Here is an 18,578-nt window from a genome sequence, read left to right as displayed (position 1 = left end):
ATATATACAGATTTAAAAATCCTCCACAATTAAAATATAAGAGATAATGTAGTCCAAACCAGTCGATTTTATGTAAAAAACGAAAAAAAGAAAATTAAAGTTTTGTTATCGACTTCTGACGTCGACTTGCAACAATATTTGCTTTCTATACGAGTTCTATACTTTGTACGTATAAAATAATCTTTGGACTACGGATTATATGAAACAAACAATATTGTGTTCTTAGAATTAGGCTTAGACGCTTCATATAAAAGATTAGTTATAATTGGAAAATTTGTACGTATGTGTGCGTGATATTGATGTAGCAGTGTGTACTTGTGTAATGATATGTCAATGACACGTAAATCGTATGTAAGTCCTACTGAATCGGTAATACAGACGACTTTAGACCCCTTAAAGAGAATATAATCTGATTCTGCCGACTTATAATTATGTAGCAATAATATTATTATGATGTCGCTATGATTACCCCACTCAAAAACGTTTTTAATTCTCTGTCTGCCATAACCGTTACATGACATAATTAGTACGCTGTCAGTATCGATCGTATAATAGCATCAAATGCCTTTGAGGTGAGAGCAAATTAGTGTGGCGTTAAACTCCCTTCTCTGCAAATCTTGGATGCGTGAGCTATCTGTAAAACATTTACTTTGTAAAGCATTTGTTCTTTTATTTATTTTATAATTTATTCCGCAAAAATAAGCTTGTCATCTAAAATTTAATTATTCCAATTTATTTTTCAATATTTTCTGATAAAAAAATACTACCTCAATATATTACAAGACTGTTTGTATAGCAATTGCAATCGCAGCTTCTGACACTTATACAAGTTTCCAACGTTTTATTGAGAAAGAAAATTGTTCATTTGACTAATTTAATTTAATTGTCTTCATTTTTTTCAATATGTTTAATTTAAATACGTATACTCCTCATTGAAAAAAAAATATATATAAGAACTAAATTAACTTTATTTTAAATGAATTATTTTTTCTCAGTGTACCATTTGTAAATATGTATGTGCAACAGTATATTCAAAATATTGTTTGGTACATAAAATGTGTATGTCTATTCTTCGAGAATTTGCACACATGTCGTATGTAGCTAAGGACTAATTCGAATTGTATTTGAATACAAAATGAGAATAGAACGACATACATGGGGGCGAAGAAAATTATGATCGAATATTCGAATTGAACCGATAGCCTAACGAAAATGCATTCGGCAACAGTGCTATAAAGCTAATAGCCTTGTCGCGAAATGGCTTCGATTTGATCCTATTACCGCTATAATTCACTCTATTACCGTGAAATAACTCGCATTAGCTACCGTGTACCCGTTACAAATTTTTCTTTCTATTCTCGTTGTGTTGTTGCGAGAATAGAATTCTCAATTCTTTTAGATTCAAAAGATATAAAAATATATCTTCGTTTCGGAAGCTTGCGTGGGCAGTGAGACAGTCTGTGAGAATTACATGAGTTCTATAATATCACAATGCGGCAAACCTTGAAGTCCTGCGAAAGTTTCGCGGCAAATTTATATCGACCAACGTATTTAAACTTTAACAGTTTAATCTTTTCCAATTAAAAAGGTGTGAAACAGAGTTTAAGCTCGGTCACTGAGAAGCGCGTGTGCAAGATCTCGTATATCCACTCGAATATACGGAACTTAATTGAACATTCTGACTTGACTTGATTAGACATTCCTGTGGCTATCGTCGATCGCAATAATGATTGCAATGGAGATTTGTCATAGAGGGAGGAGGAGGAGGAGGAGGAGAGAGAGAGAGAGAGAGAGAGAGAGGAGAGAGAAAGAGGGGGAGAGCGTGCACCACCCACCAGTCTGGCCTTTCCCCAAGGTCTTTTCCAACCGATACGGGCCGACGTACTGATGGGTCTCCTGGGTGTTGGACCCAACGGGACTCTCCTTGCCCTGCATCGCCGCTGAGCCACTTCCTTCCTCTTGGTCCGCCAGGTTGAAGGGTTGTTTTATAAGAACGGCCAAACAGGGTTGAACTACGATCTTTCCTCACTTTCCGTCCTCTTCGCTCGCCGTTATCACTTTCTTGTGAGTTTTGGTACCGATCTGCTGTGTTCTGTCGCGATTTCACGCGACATCGTGCTCCTTGTCGTGATTTGTGATGGAATACGGAAAATGTTTCGAAGATAACTTAATGAATAAATTGTCTTCGAGTTAGCGTATATTTTTTTAGTTTCATTCGGGCAGCAATTCAAAGATAATCATTGCGATATACATGTCAAATGTCAGTTTATCGTCGGTATTCGTCCATTCCTTTCCGAAGAACATCGCGTAAGTTTCAAGACTCAAGCACAGGTTATTTACGAATATCGTCGGATCGTTGCCTCTCTTCCGCTCGAATTAATCGACAACTGTTGTAAATCGCTTGTCGTATACATCCCTCTCGTTGTCACTAACCCAGATTTTTATTTTTCGATAAGTAACATTCATGAACGAGAAGCGATGAAAGACATCGCTAAATATCCCCAGGCGAGAGCATCACGCACCTGAATTCACTGCATTCACTATCACTGTGATGAATTTGACATAATCTTCTTTTATCTTTGGCGGATGCTTCTTGCGTATTCTTTTCATATTGCCTCTTTCACCGTATACTGGGGAGACTATCAGAGACGTTTCAAGGAACGTCAATTAACTGGTGTAGTCTACTCATTTAAATCAGCAGAGCATCGTATGGATGATAGACACAGGGATATATTGTATATGGCTATATTTACAAAGATGCCTGCTGTTGTTGCATTAGTCGATCGTGGCCGGCCACGATTCCACAAACACGAAATTGGGCGCCATTGTGATTCGAGGAGAGATTTCACACGGTGGAATCCCTTGCTTCGTCGGGGACGTAGCTCAGCCCTGACGAAATTGGCCGCTTTTGGTCGGTGGCGGTGCCGCAGCTCTTCTACCTTATGACGGTTCCCCTTTCGTTCCGCCAACCCTTTACTACCAAAATCCTATTCAACTCTCGTTGACGATATCCACCCTGCTTGGCACTCACGGAGTGACGAATTTGACTTGGCGGCGATGTTTTAAAATTTCTCAGACACGCTCGGAGATCGGGCAGAACGCGTGTAAACTTGAAGAGAAGAGACCACCCTCCTTTCCTAAAGTCGCACCATCACTCTATCCCGCGTGCACTTGTGCATCGATGATATCGCTACAATTGAGCGATAAGCGGTGTGATTACGCTTGTGAGACCGGGCTGCAAATCGAAACTTTTTATCACGACGAGGAGGATCTCACGAAGAATCTCTCCCTCACTTCACGTTTTTACATCGCATCTATCTTCTTTCGTTTTAGCTAAACTATGTTCTCATTTTAGAAATGAAATTTAGCTCCGTCTTACGGAACTGACGACGGCCACCACGGCGCTCCCAGTTCGATTATGTGCTGGATATACAGAGGGGGTAGAAAGTGCGCGCGCAACCCCACGCCCGCGAACGAGAAGACCCTTTCCACCCTCTGCGCGCATGGGAAACCACCACCGACCGAAGGCGACGGGAGGGTGTCAGACTGGGCTCGGGAAAACGTGGCGGAGAGAGCAGCCGCGTGTCTACCTTCGGGGGTAGCAGAGTGTACGATATGCGGGGGTGGCATCGCCGCCACGTCCCGTCGGTACAATGACGATCACCGATGGTTCGCGTCCGAGCTTTCGTTCGTGGTTGAGTGAGTTTTCCGTCATGCGAGGGTGTTCACAGCTCGGCTTTTTTTTCTGGTGCTAATTTTATCTCCCAGTCAGAAAGCACTAAATAGTTCATCTCACCCTTTCATTAAAAAGTGATGCACTCTACCTCGGGTTGGGTTTCACAAAGTTACATTATACATAAATAATATATAGGAAGTAATATGCAATATATTTATATGCGTAATTTTGATATAATGTGTAAAATAACTTATAAGTATAATATGGGTACAAATTTATGAAATTATTTTTTATCTTGTTTTTTTTAGGATCATTTTACGCAAACAAAAAATAATGCTGTAATCTAATGGAAGTATGTTTATCAAAATGAAAAATGTTTGGACGGTATATTTTATTAGAATATACTACATATATATCCAACATTTTTGATATTTTTGTACACTGAAAAAAAAGATTGGCTGCTGCAGCAAATTAGATGGTAAAATATGGCATAGCATTTTTAATTGGCTGCATCAGTCAATTTTTGGTTGTGTTAGCCTATCCACAATGTCAGTACAGTCAGCCAATCTTTTTTTTCAGTGTACAATTGTCACAGATAAATATAATATGTAAATATTTTTCATACAGTGAATGAAAAAAGCATTTGCATAGAAACAAAGTGTGCAAATTTTACTTTTTCTTTATTTATTAAATCCTTATTTATTTAATCGTATTATATATTCTATATATTTTTTAATTGTCTTAAAAAATGTATCTGAAAGTATAAATAAATATTATCAAGTTACATTTGTACTATTTACTTAATTAATAATGATGCCTACTCGTCACTAATCGTATTTTGTTCGTTGTTTTATTAGCGGCACGTGTATTTAATTGAGTTTGACAAGTGGTTAAAATATACATCGAACCACTTTCCATTTATTAGTTGGAACGAGTAATAATACCTCGCGACAAAGTCGGAGCTATATTGTTGTCTCATGCAGAGAGTCGTTTCCGTCTCAAACGATAAAATGTGATTCCTCAGCGACAGAAATGGAATGCCGGAACTGCATTCCGCTGTCATTGATGTAACTCGCTCGACTGTCAACGTTTTAACTGACTGACGGAAGCTAAGGGGTTGTCGACTTACAAGGGAAGTTTCAACTGTCCGGAATCGATTTGATTCTCCATGAAATATGTTGTTAAACACAAAAATCTAAAAGATACGTTCTTTTTTATACGTGCGCCAACTCATGTTTAAGGGGTGAAACACCCCTTTGAAAAAAAAACGGTATTTCTATTTCGAGCCGAATACCGTCGGAAGTATAAAAGATGGAAAAAAATTTTTGAACAAAAGTTGTACGATTTCAAGAGTACTTCAATGTTGTGAAGAAAAAAAATTTTTTTAATTTTTTTTGTTTAACAATTATTAACAAAAAATTAAAAAAATTTTTTTTCTTCACAACATTGCAGTACTCTTGAAATCGTACAACTTTTGTTCAAAAATTTTTTTTCCATCTTTTATACTTCCGACGGTATTCGACTCGAAATAAAAATACCGTTTTTTTTTCAAAGGAGTGTTTCACCCCTTAAATATATGTTAGCATATGTATAAAAAAATACATGTTTCTTAGATTTTCGTGTTTAACAACATATTTCATGGAGAATCAAATCGGTTCCAGACAGTTGTGAAACTTTCCTTGTTAGATGGACCTAAACTACTTTCATCTTTATTGCAATGGAAAGGATTGTTCTTTGATTAATAATTTTATTCGATTTATTATAAAACAATTATTGTAAAACAATTATTTGATATAAAAGTAAAAAAATAAAGTAGTTAATTTCGCTTCCGGATAATAATGCGTTAAAAATCGAGATCTAATTTAAAAATCGCTGTGCGTAATCCCTTCGGATTATTGCAACTAAAACTGTAAATGATTAAATTTATTTAATATAAAATTAGAGACATTGAGATGATATGTGATCAATATTTCGTGATATTTTCTAGTAATAGGATCAAAAGTTTGTGTTGGATGTAAAGGATGTAAAGTTTTCGCTACCATGTGGATATTATGTATTATTCATAGTAGAATTAGGCGAGATAAAGAGATTGTAAGGGTCTGTCGGATCTCTTTCTGTACTAATTAATCGTTTAGTAAATTCAATTAACTAAAGAGTTCTATTTTATAGCTTCCTTTCAAATTTAATATCAGTGACATAATATAGATAACTCATAACTATATAAATAGTTAAGTATTGTGTTTGAATTGCATTTCTTACATTAAGATTTGTTATATTTTAAACAATATCATCTTGATATTAATATTTCCTCTAATAAACTAATAAACCTCTATATTAATATTTCCAAACAATCTTTTGTTGCATATTGTAATAAAGCATGAAACGTATTAGAAAACGATTTGTTAAATTCCTCGAATGAGCGGAAATAGCTTCATCTTGATCTTGTAAACGAATCTTTTCGCTTTCGTAGGGGAGGATTTGTGGAAAAAAGGAAGAATTTCTCTTCATTGTAGTATCTGTTAAACGTAGCAGTTAATTCTTTCGGAGAGGGAACGAGCGAGCGAGCGAGAGAGAGAGAGAGAGAGAGAGAGAGAGAAGGAGTATAACGGAGGCACTTCTCTAGATGAGGCACGTGTATAAATATGCAAGGAAAATTACCCGCGTCATGGCGTGAGCTACCATGAGGAGGGCTACTTGTAGGGGCAAAGTGTAACTATACAGGGTGATCCATTAAACCTGAATATAGCATCTACAGTGCTTGATATTTTTGATACTTTTAAGAAAAGTTGGATTATTCCTATAAAGATAGTTTTGTGTTTTGTTGTTTTTCAACAAAAGTGTTTTTATCTTTATTAAAACGAATGTTATTCATCTTTTTTGCTTTTTACATTTGAATCCAAATAAATTCATTAAAATATTGATTTATACTCCAAAATTAGTAACGGAATGGTTAAAAGAAGATGCAGGAGACGAAATCAGTTATGAACCACCCCATAGATTCAGTTTGCGAGCGAGCGAGAGAGAAAGTTACAGTGTGGTAAAGAGGCGGGATCATAGGAGAGTGAGAGGGAGAGAGGGATAACAGTCGGTGGCACAAGAGGAAGGGGTGCAGGGTGCTTAGGATCGATATATAGAGGCAGAAAGGAACACAGGAAGCGTCTGACACCTGGGAAACTTCTGGGGATGGTTTCTTACGAGGTGATTCAACTCGAACTAACAAGCCGTTTTTCAATACTGATCGATAATTCGATCATGCATTTTTACATTAAATTTTCTCGTTTCAGCGATCGCGACATAAAATTATCCCGGATATAATGATTATTATTATCAAAATTATTGTACAAATAGATTTATATAAATAATTTACATAAATGGGAGCTCATATGCTTTTCTTCAGAACAAAATAAATGGTAGATAAATATATGCATTATATGCAACAAGTAAATTGGCAGAATCAATTAATTAGAATGAATATAAATTAATCACGGATTAAATTAAAAATTTTTTAGAAGAAATGTCCTTATCTCTTTTTATCAACTATTAACCAATAGCTTGGGTGCAAATTTCTATATTATTTTTAATATATTTTATAAAAAACTGAAGAACTTATATTGTATTAATGAATAAGAGAGATTTTACTGTCATGTGTGTGTATTATCTGTGTTCTGCAGATATCCTGGATACAAATTTGAAGTTAAACATCAGGAACGCCCGGGCTTCAGGTTTTGACAGCTCAAGTACAAGCTATTAATTGGCCTGGCATCGTCCTTTACTGTCCTCTGCAGTGCAGAACCAGATAATCGTCATAAATATGCATGGTTAAATTAATCAACAAAAATATTTGCTTCTCTTACTGTTTGTTATAGAAATTCATAGAAATAAAAATTTGAGAATAGAAAAAAATAGTTATATGCATTACGTGTAAATTTGGATATATGTTTGAGGATTCGTCAAATATTCAATCAGGAACAGCCGAGATTAAACCGACAATTTTATGGTGACAGTGGGGATATCCGGAACATGTCGGGAGATGAATATTTCACTACAGTGATACAGACATAGTTTATCCGTACTGTTAACTTGACGGATTAAATCCCGATGTAATTCCTGATGTGAAATTTTCCGGAGAAGTTACGATCAGCTCTGAAATACACCAGTGATTAAATTTTTAATATATAAAGATTGTCGTACGTTGTGCTTCTGTATAATACTCACTTTTCCGCAAAAATTAGATAGAAAGCTTTAGAAAAACATTATAAAAGATTTAGAAAAGCTTGACATTTAAGTATATCATAATATAATGGATACGTGTGATACAAAATAGAAATGTTACTGATTTCTTTTAGAAATGTATTATTTTGAAATATCATACAGACTACCAAAAAGCTGCACTCTTTTATGAGTCATATGCGTGAATATGATATTCTTCTCATGGGGATGAGTAATATACGTACATATATGAAAGGGAGATGCGATGCTAACATGCCGAAACGAATAGCGGATACTTGGCACCCCTATAATGACTCCTCCGCTTCTCGTCTTCTTTTTCCATGTCGTTTTCACTTTCCCTCAAACCCTCCAATCTTTCTTTCTTTTTAGAAATATCGATTTTTGGTATAATTTCTCTTTTATAAGAAAATTTCGTTTTCTTTATAATAAGTTTAAAATAATTATAAGCATTGGGTAATATTAATAATATATGTCTCTAAGTGTGTGTGTTAAACGTATCGAGAGTGCAATATACGTAACGTGGTTTGATTTATACAGCTGCTAAATGTGATCTCTATTAAGCGTGTACTTTGTATATGGACTCCAGAGTATGGTAAATCATGAGGGTATAGCATCGGGTGCGCTCCCATAGGACATAATAATATAATCGCGCCCCAAAGTACCAAGTTCGACACCGCCGATGTCGGACGAGCTTCAGAAATAATTAACAGCCTAGCTCCGTGTCTCTTAGCTTGACTGGCATCATCTGTCGTCGAGAAACATGTCTCTTCATTTACAGATTAAATTTTTTAAAGCAATAAATAATTTAATTAATTCTTCTGCAGACAAAGATGTGAGAACGCAACACGTTTTTAAGATTATTGTAATTTTGTGAAATTTATATCATAAAAAAGAGTTGAAAATAATTTATTCGAAGACATTTTTAAATTACTTTCCCAAAGTTAATTATTAGAACATTCTAAATTAATGAAGATTTAATCATGACAATATTTGTAACATAATTTATTGCACGTACATTTCCAAGTAGGTGTATCTACGATAATACTTCATTTAAAAGTTACCAAGATAGATGGAGTCTCTTGAATATTTTAAATATATTACACATAAGTAATTAGAAACTCATTACGCCCCATCTTCTTAAAGTACAAGTAGTGTTTCTCGTAGACAATCACGTTCGCGGAGGTTGCTTTATAATAAAGAGGTAACAACCACCCTCATAGGCGTGACAACTCACGTGTCTGCCCACGCAGTAACTCGTGCATACACGTGAAACCGAGCACGTGAATAGGGGAGCAGGCTTTGATTCGGACTTTCGAGCGACTCTGCGAGAACTTTACGAAGAGGACAACGAGGGTTGGTGGTGCTCTCTATGTGTAGAAGACCTTGGGGAAATCCTAATATTTTAACCAGCGCGGCGGCGAGGTATGAAAGAACCCGCGCAAGCAGAGCACTGAAAGGGAAATGGGGTGTTGTGCCGAGTCATCCCTGCGTCTACCCTCGTAGACGAGCATCTACATACGTATATATATATCCGTATGCGGTACCCCTGGAGGAAAGTACTTGCAATTAACGCGGTAAGACTTGGCTATTGCAAAGGGTGAGCCATTCCTTCACCCTCCTCGGGTTCTTTCGGTTCCGACTCTTATTCAAAGTGAGCTTGGAGGAGATGAGCTGGAATTTGTGCTCAATTATTTGTCAATGATATGTATAATTTTTACGCCTGTAACGTATGTGTATATATAATTACTATCAGTGACATAATGTTGTTTGTTATATTAAAAAATATTTTACACGCAAAAATATCCTTGCTAGGCTTATAAATGATCTCGATACGCTTTTCAAGAGTGGATTTCTTTCCCCATACCGAAAATACGACTTAGTCATTGACTGTCCATTGTGCTACTAAGTGCATATCCGTGTGAAATCTCAGCGGTACAGTTATCTCGAATTTTCAGATATATTCTCATGTGAAACGATCGGTCGCCGTGACGAATAGATTTTGTGGTGCATTTTTTACAGTTGTAGCGTCGACGGTTTTATACGAGAAGACCGTTTATGTAAATCGCTATAAAGTATATAGTGTCGCACATAAAATCAGGAAGTAAAATTCATGGTTTTTTTTTATTCTAGTGACAAGAATGATAAGTTACTTAATATTAGTATTATAGTAAAATATATAAAAATATATATGTATGTATATAAAAAGTAATTTATAATCATATAAAATATATTGCATAAAATGTGATAATAAAATTACTCACGATTTCAAGTTTCGACACGTTTAACGAAACTTGCACGTAGAAGGTATAAAACATTTCGATATCAGCCGTGCGACGTATTTTCAAATTTATTACATTTGACTCAAATAAAATGTGCAGAAAAAGCAATTTCTTAGTGTTGATAATACGACGAATGTAATTGTAGGAGCACGTGCGTGCAAGTTATTGAATGTTTCCGCAAAGCAATTTCGTTCGATTATATCTCGGCCGATATATCTCGTATTTCCTTAATCTTTCTCTTCTTTCTTCCATTCGATTACTTCTTCCTGTAGAAAAATGACAATGACGGTATCATATTCCCGGCTATTTGACAGACACATTTACAGGAATATTCTGTCGATAAAAGTTATCTCACCACTTTATTTTACGATCAGACTCATTGGCGTTCTTCTTATCATGCACTGAAAAAAAAGATTGGCTGCTGCAGCAAATTAGATGGTAAAATATGGCATAGCAGTTTTTAATTGGCTGCAGCAGCCAATTTTTGGTTGCGTTAACCTATCCGCAATGTCAGTATAGGATTTCGATAGGCTAACACAACCAAAAATTGTCTAATGCAACCAATTAAAAATGCTATGCCATATTTTACCATCTAATTTGCTGCCAATCTTTTTTTTCAGTGTGTCATTTAATGTAGAATTTGTGTCTACACTGAGAGAATTTTCTTTTAAAATTTACCCTGAAAAAATGGTAGTTGCGGTACAATACAATATTTAAAAATTTTTACCATACACTTCAGTAAAATTGATCAAACTTATTTTATACTTTATTGTAGTTTTATTAATGAATGAGAGAGATTTACATTAAAATTCTTCGAAATACAATGTTTTCACACGACTGTCATCATATTTTCAGGGTAAATTCTAAGAAAAAATTCTCTCCGTGTAGAAATCAATGAAACCTCGCGTATGTTTTTATGGCCTTATATTCTATCATTCTTGTATCATCTCTTTTTATTGAATCGTATTTTGCAATTCCTTAATAAAATAAAGGAATTTTATAAATTAGTAATTTTTCTCGGAGGAAGGAAATATACTTGCTAATGGCCAACGACAATAGCATAATATGTCCAAGTCTAATCGTAATTCGATATTATTACTATCTCTCCAGCAGTCTACTTTCTTCGCGTCACATGGCAAAAAAATTGCTGAAAAGCAGAAAAAAGAAGAAGGATTCGGCTACTCCTGCTGACATAACGCTCGTTCTCCGAACCACTTGCAATTCTTCCGCTTTCAGCGTGAAAAAGTGGAGGAGACGTCTCTCAGGTACCAAAACTGTCATCGAATGAATAGAAAGCTCGAATAGAGCTCTATGGCCATTCCTTCTCCAATCTGAATCCTTTCACTTTTTAACCCAGTTTCCATTGTTAGATTACTAGGCTGTGTTCCTGTCACGCTTGCTGATTACCGAACTGTCTATATAGTTGGTACTATATCATTTTTTTCATTTCTTAAAATCATTATTATACTTATCTTGTCTATAATTAGATATACATATAATAAATAATTAATCAGTTCATATATATTCTATTTTTAATAAATTATATTAAAACATGTGACACATTTATATATTTAAAGCGAAGAAATTACATTGCAATTTACGTGTCTTTTTTATCTTTCGTATACACTTGTATGTCTATTTATGTGTATTCTTGGAAAAATTCTTGGAATGACGCGTATATAAAGAATGATTAATACAAATCCTTGACGCTCCTTGGTCATCGTTTACAAGCACCTTGTTTCTTTCTTGGTTTACCTTCAAGCGGAATAAATCGTGGACGTAATTTCGTCTTAAATAGTTACTCATTTTCATGAGAAAATAACATAAATGTATATCTATAAAATGTATATTTATGGCGCCATTTCGTAAATAATTATGTCCAAATGTGTTACAATATTATAAATATTTTTCTGTACAAATGTAATAATTTGAAATATGTTAAAATTAAATGTATATCGGAAACGTGATTTGCAATTATTTGGAGTGCAATAAAAAGTAGAAAATAGAGAACAAGAGCTTACGAATGTATAATATCTTAAAAAAAAGTGGCAAACATTTTTTTCAAAACAAATAAGTGTCTTTCAAAACGCAACGCGCGCGCAGAAAGAGATAGGTGAATTAACATCTAAAATGTAGATCAACGTGATGCAGTAGCATAAATAAACTACAAAAATCGAACTTTCACGCGTTCTCTCATGCGAGAGAGGAGAGCGAAAGGTACATGACGATGGAGATCTATTCTGTTCATTGCTCTTTCTCTCTTTCCTTTCTTCGATCTAATAATAAGTTTCTTATTTTATCTCTTCCTCGTTATTATCTCTGATATACTGCACGCGTCTATTTTACGCTGTGTGGATTTATTACAATCGTAGAGTCACGATCTCTTTTGGATTACGCCAATTCTCTTATTCCACAGTTTCCCCACTCGCAGCAAGTGTTTTCATTTGCTTTGGTCCACGGTAAACGAGCGCCGAGCGTAGTAGTGCCGCGTCAGGTATTGCCGCGCAAGGTATTTCTCGCGATCGAAGTGTGTTTATTATTTTTGAAGGATTTTCTCAGGATTATTATTTTTAAAGGATTTTCTTCTATCACCACTTGACAGCTGCCGACCGCAGCGAGACAGGCATGAGGACTTTTTGGACCATCATTCTTGGCGTTATCATCGTGATCGCTGCGGTGCACGCCAAGCCTACGATTTACAAAAAGAATCAAGATAATGTATTCGAGCCAGGTAAGCGAAAAATTTGCGATTCATTAAGAAACATCGTAGATTAAATCGGTAAAAAAACGCGTTTAAATATTTTGTTGTGTGTGTTGTGTGTAAATAAATTTAAATATTCTTCCGTCCGCTTATTCTCGCTTTTCGCTTGGAAGAGGAAAAGAGAGATTGCGTATGTATCTTTGAATATTTCTCAATTACGAAATCTGAACTCTTCTTAGCGCTTGAAGAATAATACGTTCCTGATGATAAAAATCGGAGCGTAAATTGGATGTAATGGAAGAGAAGCGTAAACGAAATTTCTAAAAGGCAAAAATTGGAACAATGAAATGTAAAAGAAGCACTTACGCTTCTTTTACATTTTGATGTTTCAATTTTCGCTTCCTAGAAGTTTCGTTTACGCTTCCGTTACTCTCCCATTCGACTTACACTTGGATTTTTATTTTCATCAGGGTTGTTGCCGACACGTGTGCAAATTGCATGTTTTCCAATACATCTATAGTTATCCATCATTACATAGCAATTTCCCTCTTAAAACAATAATAAAAAAATGGATCCTTTATTTTACACTAAAAATTGCACGTGGACGAAATTGTGCTACGGAATGAGTTTTCCAATTTTGGCAAAGGATCGATCCTTTCAATTTACGGTTTTTACAACGTGTGAAACATATAACGTTGTCATTCCAGAAAACCAAGTGAATAAGTTTTATCCTGCATATCGACAAAACGAAATATCAATACGATATACATAACAAAAAAATCTATTTCAATTTGAAAGTTTGCTTTTTTCTCAGACAAGAGAACTTAAATAACGCACAGAAAAATATCTACGCAGAAGAAACTTTCACTTTAGTAATTAGAGTCTAAGAATCTAATTAACCACACTAATTAACACGGAGATTGCATGTCCTTATTTCTTTTGCGCTGCATTTGTTTCTTCTACACACATCGTTCGCCTCGTGCACGAGTTGATGATAAATGTATGTTAACAAAAAAGAAATATCCGAGGTGTTACTGACCATATAAAGAGCGATCTCTCTCGAGAATTCTGAATTCGCGCGAACGATATTCGACAGGTGAATGGAACAGGACGATGATGTCAGCCAGGTAACGCGTAGGTTTCGACGATCAGGTTCACTACGTATATCGCGTTAATAACGTGCATTCCTAGCTATATTTTACTTTACGAAATTTTTTACATGCCCTGGTGAAAATTTTTCTCAGAATTTTTCATATAATTTTTCAGAATTTCTATATAATTTTATATAACTTTCTCACATTTTTTTATACGAATTGGAACACTTCTTAGAATTTTTCATATATGTTACTCATGAAATATCGTTAGATATTTCTTAAAATTTTTGTAAGTATAATTTCTGATGAAATGTTATAAAATCTAAAGAATTAAAAAATATTTTTTTAAAATATATTATGTGATGAGAAATTTCAGAATATTTCAGAATTCACTTGTATGAAAAATTCTGAGAGAAGATGTAAACTTTTCAAATATTTCTGAGTATTTCTGAAAAATGTTCCAATTCGTATAAAAATTCAGAAAAAAATTTTCACCAGGGTGTCGCTATATATATTACGCATGACAGGAACACAGAGTGATATCTTTTCTAATCTTTCTTGCTGCCGGCGCGAACGGTTGGAAAGGCGAATCGCTAAATAAAGTAAGACGCCCACGCGTAAAAGGTGTTAATAGAAGTTACATATATGTCGTCCTTGAATTGTCGTTACAACGCGAGAGAGAGGAGCGGCGGGAAGAGGGGTAGAGACGATGCGTTTCTCAGCAACCAAGTGCAATCGTCGCTCGAATGAACAATTCGAAAGGATTTCTCTGTGGTAGAATACTGTAGGTGTATACACTTGAATTCATTCTAGTGTGAAGAGATGCCGCTATTATAATGCACATTATAGTGTACGTAAACGAGATTTGTGCCTTGTAGATGAGATGCGAATGTCGCCGAAGATTATACATATTATATGAAACGTATGACCATTGTATTATATTAGCTCGCTCGCACCGCTGTTGTAATTAAAATCAATATAGATATTCAATTCATATATATATGTATGATATTCGCGATATAGATAGCTCTATCATTGTCATGCGATTGCTATATACACGATACACGACATTTACTGCCGTCTTGACATTTCCGTCGTTTAATTTTTGGTGTTTCAACTTTCTATTTTTTTCTTGTATGCGGAATGAATGATTAACTTTCACTTTACATACACATACACACACACACATATATATATATTTGGTTTATGAATATCTTATACCGATTATTGGTAATCGATATAAAATAATTGTACAAGTTACATTATCGAGTATAGATGTATAGTGACCTACTAAATCAGCCGACTATACGTATGTACTATAAATACTTAATAATTAATAATAATTTAATTTTTTTTTCTTTCAGTAATGGTACCCGTTTCATCCACGGTAATTCCATTACCTGTGTATAAAGTAGGCTATGGCTTAGGATTCATATCGAAAGATAAGAAGACCCAATCATCATTCAAACCAGAAGGTGGCATAAAATTGATTACGAGTACGTACAAAAGTATAACTTTAGTACAATTACGAGATCTTGTTTTTCCGACTCTTTCATAACTTTCTCTTTTCCTTATCTATATCAATAGATCGCGACGCGGATGCCGATATATATGTGAGCTGAATTGTAAAATATATACATTTTACTCGTAAATTATTATACGTGAATAACGCATACAAGTTGCACGAAAATAAATTTTTTATATATAATTCATGTAAGCGATTTTCTACGTTATCGTAGTAATTATTAACATTGATTTATTTATTCTTTTTCTAGTCAGCAAAGTCCAAGAAAAGAAGATCTAATGTAAATATTCTAAATTATGTCAAGTAATATTTGTTGGATCGCATCTTCAGAGAATGTTTGAAACCTGTGCGTTCTGCTATTAATCACACTTACTTATGCGCCTGTTATTGTTAAGTTATTTAATTAAGAAGCTCTATACACCAAAAAAATAGACCTCCATAAATGTTAATTTTTAATTATTTTATCATCGAAAATGTGTATTATCTCTAAGATATTAAATCAAAACTAGGCAGTTACATACTGTATGTATATGTACGAAGTTGTTTATATATCTATCTTACCGATTATGACCTAAGATGTTTTAAATGTTTATGTAAGAGATAGAGGATAATGCGAAACATTTATTTTGTTGTATGATGTTAATATGTAATTAACTATAAATAATATTTGTGATAATGCATCATAATAAGAAGAATACATATATATTTTAACCATTATTGTTAAAAACATATATATTTTAACCATTATTATTAAAAAAATTTTATTCTATTTTTTGTAATTTATAACTTAATAAAAAATTTGTTGCATTTCTACAATGTATTATGAAGAAACGTCCATGTTATCTTCAGCTGAAACAGTTGAAAAAATATTTAAATTTTAGTTACACAATTTTATTAAAGTACACATATTTTATATAAATATAACTGTAAAACTTACAGAATTCATTGAACATAAAATCATCTTGATATTCCTTGAGAAATTGCGTAGATCTATTTTCATCAAGAAATAAAGAATAGACACGTTTCACATCATCGATACTGACCTATCATTTAAAACATTACAATAACATCATTACAATAATATCGAATATATTCATGCAATAAATTGTATCGCCTGTTCTACTTACTTCTGTAGTTTTTCTTCGACGGCTTACAAGAGAAGCCGTCGTAATTAACTGTATGGCGTATCTCAGCGATGTTTCCGAAGCAATTCTAGTTAACACGGTCAGAGCATCGTCGGTCATTTCGCAATCCTCCTCTTCGCATCTTATTTTCAAGATTTCCTTCAACTCCTTTTCTTGATACGGACTCGTTGGAACAATAATTGCACGATCCAACAAGTCAATCGGAATACCATGAGGGCTTTTATAATGTGTTCCTCTAATTCTTGTGATACCTACGTAATTATAAATTGTTAAATAATAATAATTTAATATCAATGTAATTGATTATTCGCGCATACCTCTATTTGTTGCCATAATTACAACTGGAGCCATTTCATTCTCCAATGCTCGATTCAGAAATGAGAAACATTCGATATCCAACATATGTACTTCATCGATAAAAAGTACACCCGGAACTATTTCTGCCTTTCCTTCTTCCCTCCATTCTGCGACTTTAGCGTTTATTTGATCTCGAACTTCTGATTTTATCTCTCCTGTATCTCCGGAGAACAGTGCTAAAAAGCCATGCGTTCTACTGTTTATCACATCAACTTCATGTAATGTCACAGTGTGCACGACTTCTTTGCGTTTCTGCAATTCGCCTTCTGGACATTGTACAAAACGCGTTTGCGAACCTGTCGCATCATAATCTCGAGCTCTAGTGAAGGATCGTCCAAGTCTATTGATCTTCCCTGTGGCTTTGTCAATTGTTATAACATCACCAGCTTGTACCTAAAGATAATACGAAATTGTAATACCAAATGAGATATAATCTATTTAATATACATACATACTAACTTTTTCTTTCATTAAGCAATCAATCATTTTATTTCCTAAATCATAAATCGTTTCCATCTCAGTTGTTTTTAATGTCAACTTGCCAACTTTTACTCCAATTCCAGTTGCTGGTCTATCAACTTGAATCTCTACTACTTCACCCTCTATGATTTCTGTCTCCTCCTTAATTCTGACTCCAATAGACTTTCTAATAGCTTGAGTTAAGGCCTCTGTTTTACTCATCTCTAAAGAATAAATTTCAGAACCAGCCATTGATGTAAAAGGAGTATCTAGGCCTAAAGCTTGCGCCATTCCCATAGCAATAGCTGTTTTTCCTGTGCCAGGTTGTCCAGCCAATAAAATTGCACGACCTGCTATTTTACTTTCCTTAATCATCTCTAGGATAACGCCAGCAGCTCGGCGTGCCATGAGCTGTCCAACCATACCTTGAGAAACCTAATACAGTAACAACAAATGTTAATTTTTATTAAATCGTTTATAATTAATAAAAATATCAATTCTTTGCAAAAAATGCAGAATATTCACATTGCGGGGCTCTAAACTATCATTCAGTCCTAAACCTCTGATATGAGAATGAGCACCAATACGCTCTATCCTGGTGACCTCACGTACTTCTTGCACATTAGTACTAATCTGAAATAAAAAATAATTGGATACATGATACTTTAATATTTGCGTATTACGATTCAAGTAATTGCAATAAAATGGATCAAACATTTGGTTGCTATGCCAACTAATAAGGCACAAATTATTAATAAATTTATAGTACTGCTTTTTTTTATAAAAGCAATATAATTCTTTTATATAAAAATTATACAAACTATATATATATATATATACACACACAACACAAAGTACAATAAATGTATGTATTAAAAGAGATACAGATTAATCGGCGTGGATAGTTTTTGATGTAATAAAACTTCAATGAGATTATAGGAAAAAAATTCTTTTTTCTTTAGACAAAAATATACTTATGGCAGATACATAATTAAATAATAAATCTTACCGCCATGTTTAATAATAATACTGCTTCTTTCTCTCAAACCACGCGAAACGTGGATATATGCAAAAACGTGCCGACTGCCAAAGCCGTTATATTTGTGCCTTGT

At 34.3% G+C, this 18,578-nt stretch overlaps 3 protein-coding genes across 5 annotated transcripts in view; 1 reads left to right on the top strand and 2 right to left on the bottom strand.

Moving 5' to 3' along the window:
• sff (BRSK family serine/threonine-protein kinase sugar-free frosting) overlaps window positions 1-2,536 on the bottom strand; it is an 11,711-nt gene extending 9,175 nt beyond the window's left edge. Inside the window, exon 1 of the mRNA XM_018460571.1 lies at window positions 1,836-2,536. Within this exon, the coding sequence (XP_018316073.1) occupies window positions 1,836-1,935 (100 nt within the window). The 5' untranslated portion in view covers window positions 1,936-2,536. The remainder of the gene's footprint in view (window positions 1-1,835) is intronic.
• The window catches only part of rept (RuvB-like helicase 2 rept), a 21,868-nt gene extending 3,290 nt beyond the window's left edge, over window positions 1-18,578 (bottom strand). The window contains exons 1-8 of one of the 2 annotated variants that reach the window (XM_018460572.1): window positions 18,476-18,578; window positions 17,992-18,099; window positions 17,467-17,901; window positions 16,968-17,400; window positions 16,633-16,901; window positions 16,443-16,548; window positions 16,320-16,363; window positions 2,563-2,567 (exon numbers count right to left, since the gene is read on the bottom strand). In XM_018460572.1, coding sequence (XP_018316074.1) covers window positions 16,326-16,363; window positions 16,443-16,548; window positions 16,633-16,901; window positions 16,968-17,400; window positions 17,467-17,901; window positions 17,992-18,099; window positions 18,476-18,481 — 1,395 coding nt within the window. In that variant the 5' untranslated portion in view covers window positions 18,482-18,578 and the 3' untranslated portion in view covers window positions 2,563-2,567; window positions 16,320-16,325. Of the gene's footprint in view, window positions 1-2,562; window positions 2,568-16,305; window positions 16,364-16,442; window positions 16,549-16,632; window positions 16,902-16,967; window positions 17,401-17,466; window positions 17,902-17,991; window positions 18,100-18,475 lie in introns of those variants that run through there. The other variant, XM_018460573.1, reaches the window with a different exon arrangement.
• Window positions 12,626-16,044, top strand: LOC108730703 (uncharacterized). Of its 2 annotated transcripts, XM_018460575.1 has the most exons (4): window positions 12,626-12,694; window positions 12,762-12,916; window positions 15,345-15,476; window positions 15,756-16,044. In XM_018460575.1, exons 2-4 carry the CDS (start codon window positions 12,811-12,813, stop codon window positions 15,782-15,784), a joined length of 267 nt encoding a protein of 88 aa, XP_018316077.1. In that variant the 5' UTR covers window positions 12,626-12,694; window positions 12,762-12,810; the 3' UTR covers window positions 15,785-16,044. The 2 variants fall into 2 exon arrangements, with proteins under 2 accessions (XP_018316077.1, XP_018316076.1); XM_018460574.1 differs by having other exon boundaries at window positions 12,653-12,916.

Source organism: Mycetomoellerius zeteki, unplaced genomic scaffold (genome assembly GCF_001594055.1).
Source record: "Mycetomoellerius zeteki isolate Tzet28-1 unplaced genomic scaffold, Tzet1.0 scaffold95, whole genome shotgun sequence".
Classification (NCBI taxonomy): Eukaryota; Metazoa; Arthropoda; class Insecta; order Hymenoptera; family Formicidae; genus Mycetomoellerius; species Mycetomoellerius zeteki.
The sequence above is the reverse complement of the archived record's forward strand: the minus strand, read 5'-3'. Positions and strand labels throughout refer to the sequence as shown.

What these genes read in the sequence shown, in the direction of transcription:
- LOC108730703 (XM_018460575.1), top strand. Translation starts at nt 12,811, where the DNA reads ATGAGGACTTTTTGGACCATCATTCTTGGCGTTATCATCGTGATCGCT. An exon ending in AGATAATGTATTCGAGCCAG is followed by an intron (nt 12,917 to 15,344) that starts GTAAGCGAAAAA and finishes TTTTTCTTTCAG; the next exon opens with TAATGGTACCCGTTTCATCC. An exon ending in TGGCATAAAATTGATTACGA is followed by an intron (nt 15,477 to 15,755) that starts GTACGTACAAAA and finishes TTCTTTTTCTAG; the next exon opens with TCAGCAAAGTCCAAGAAAAG.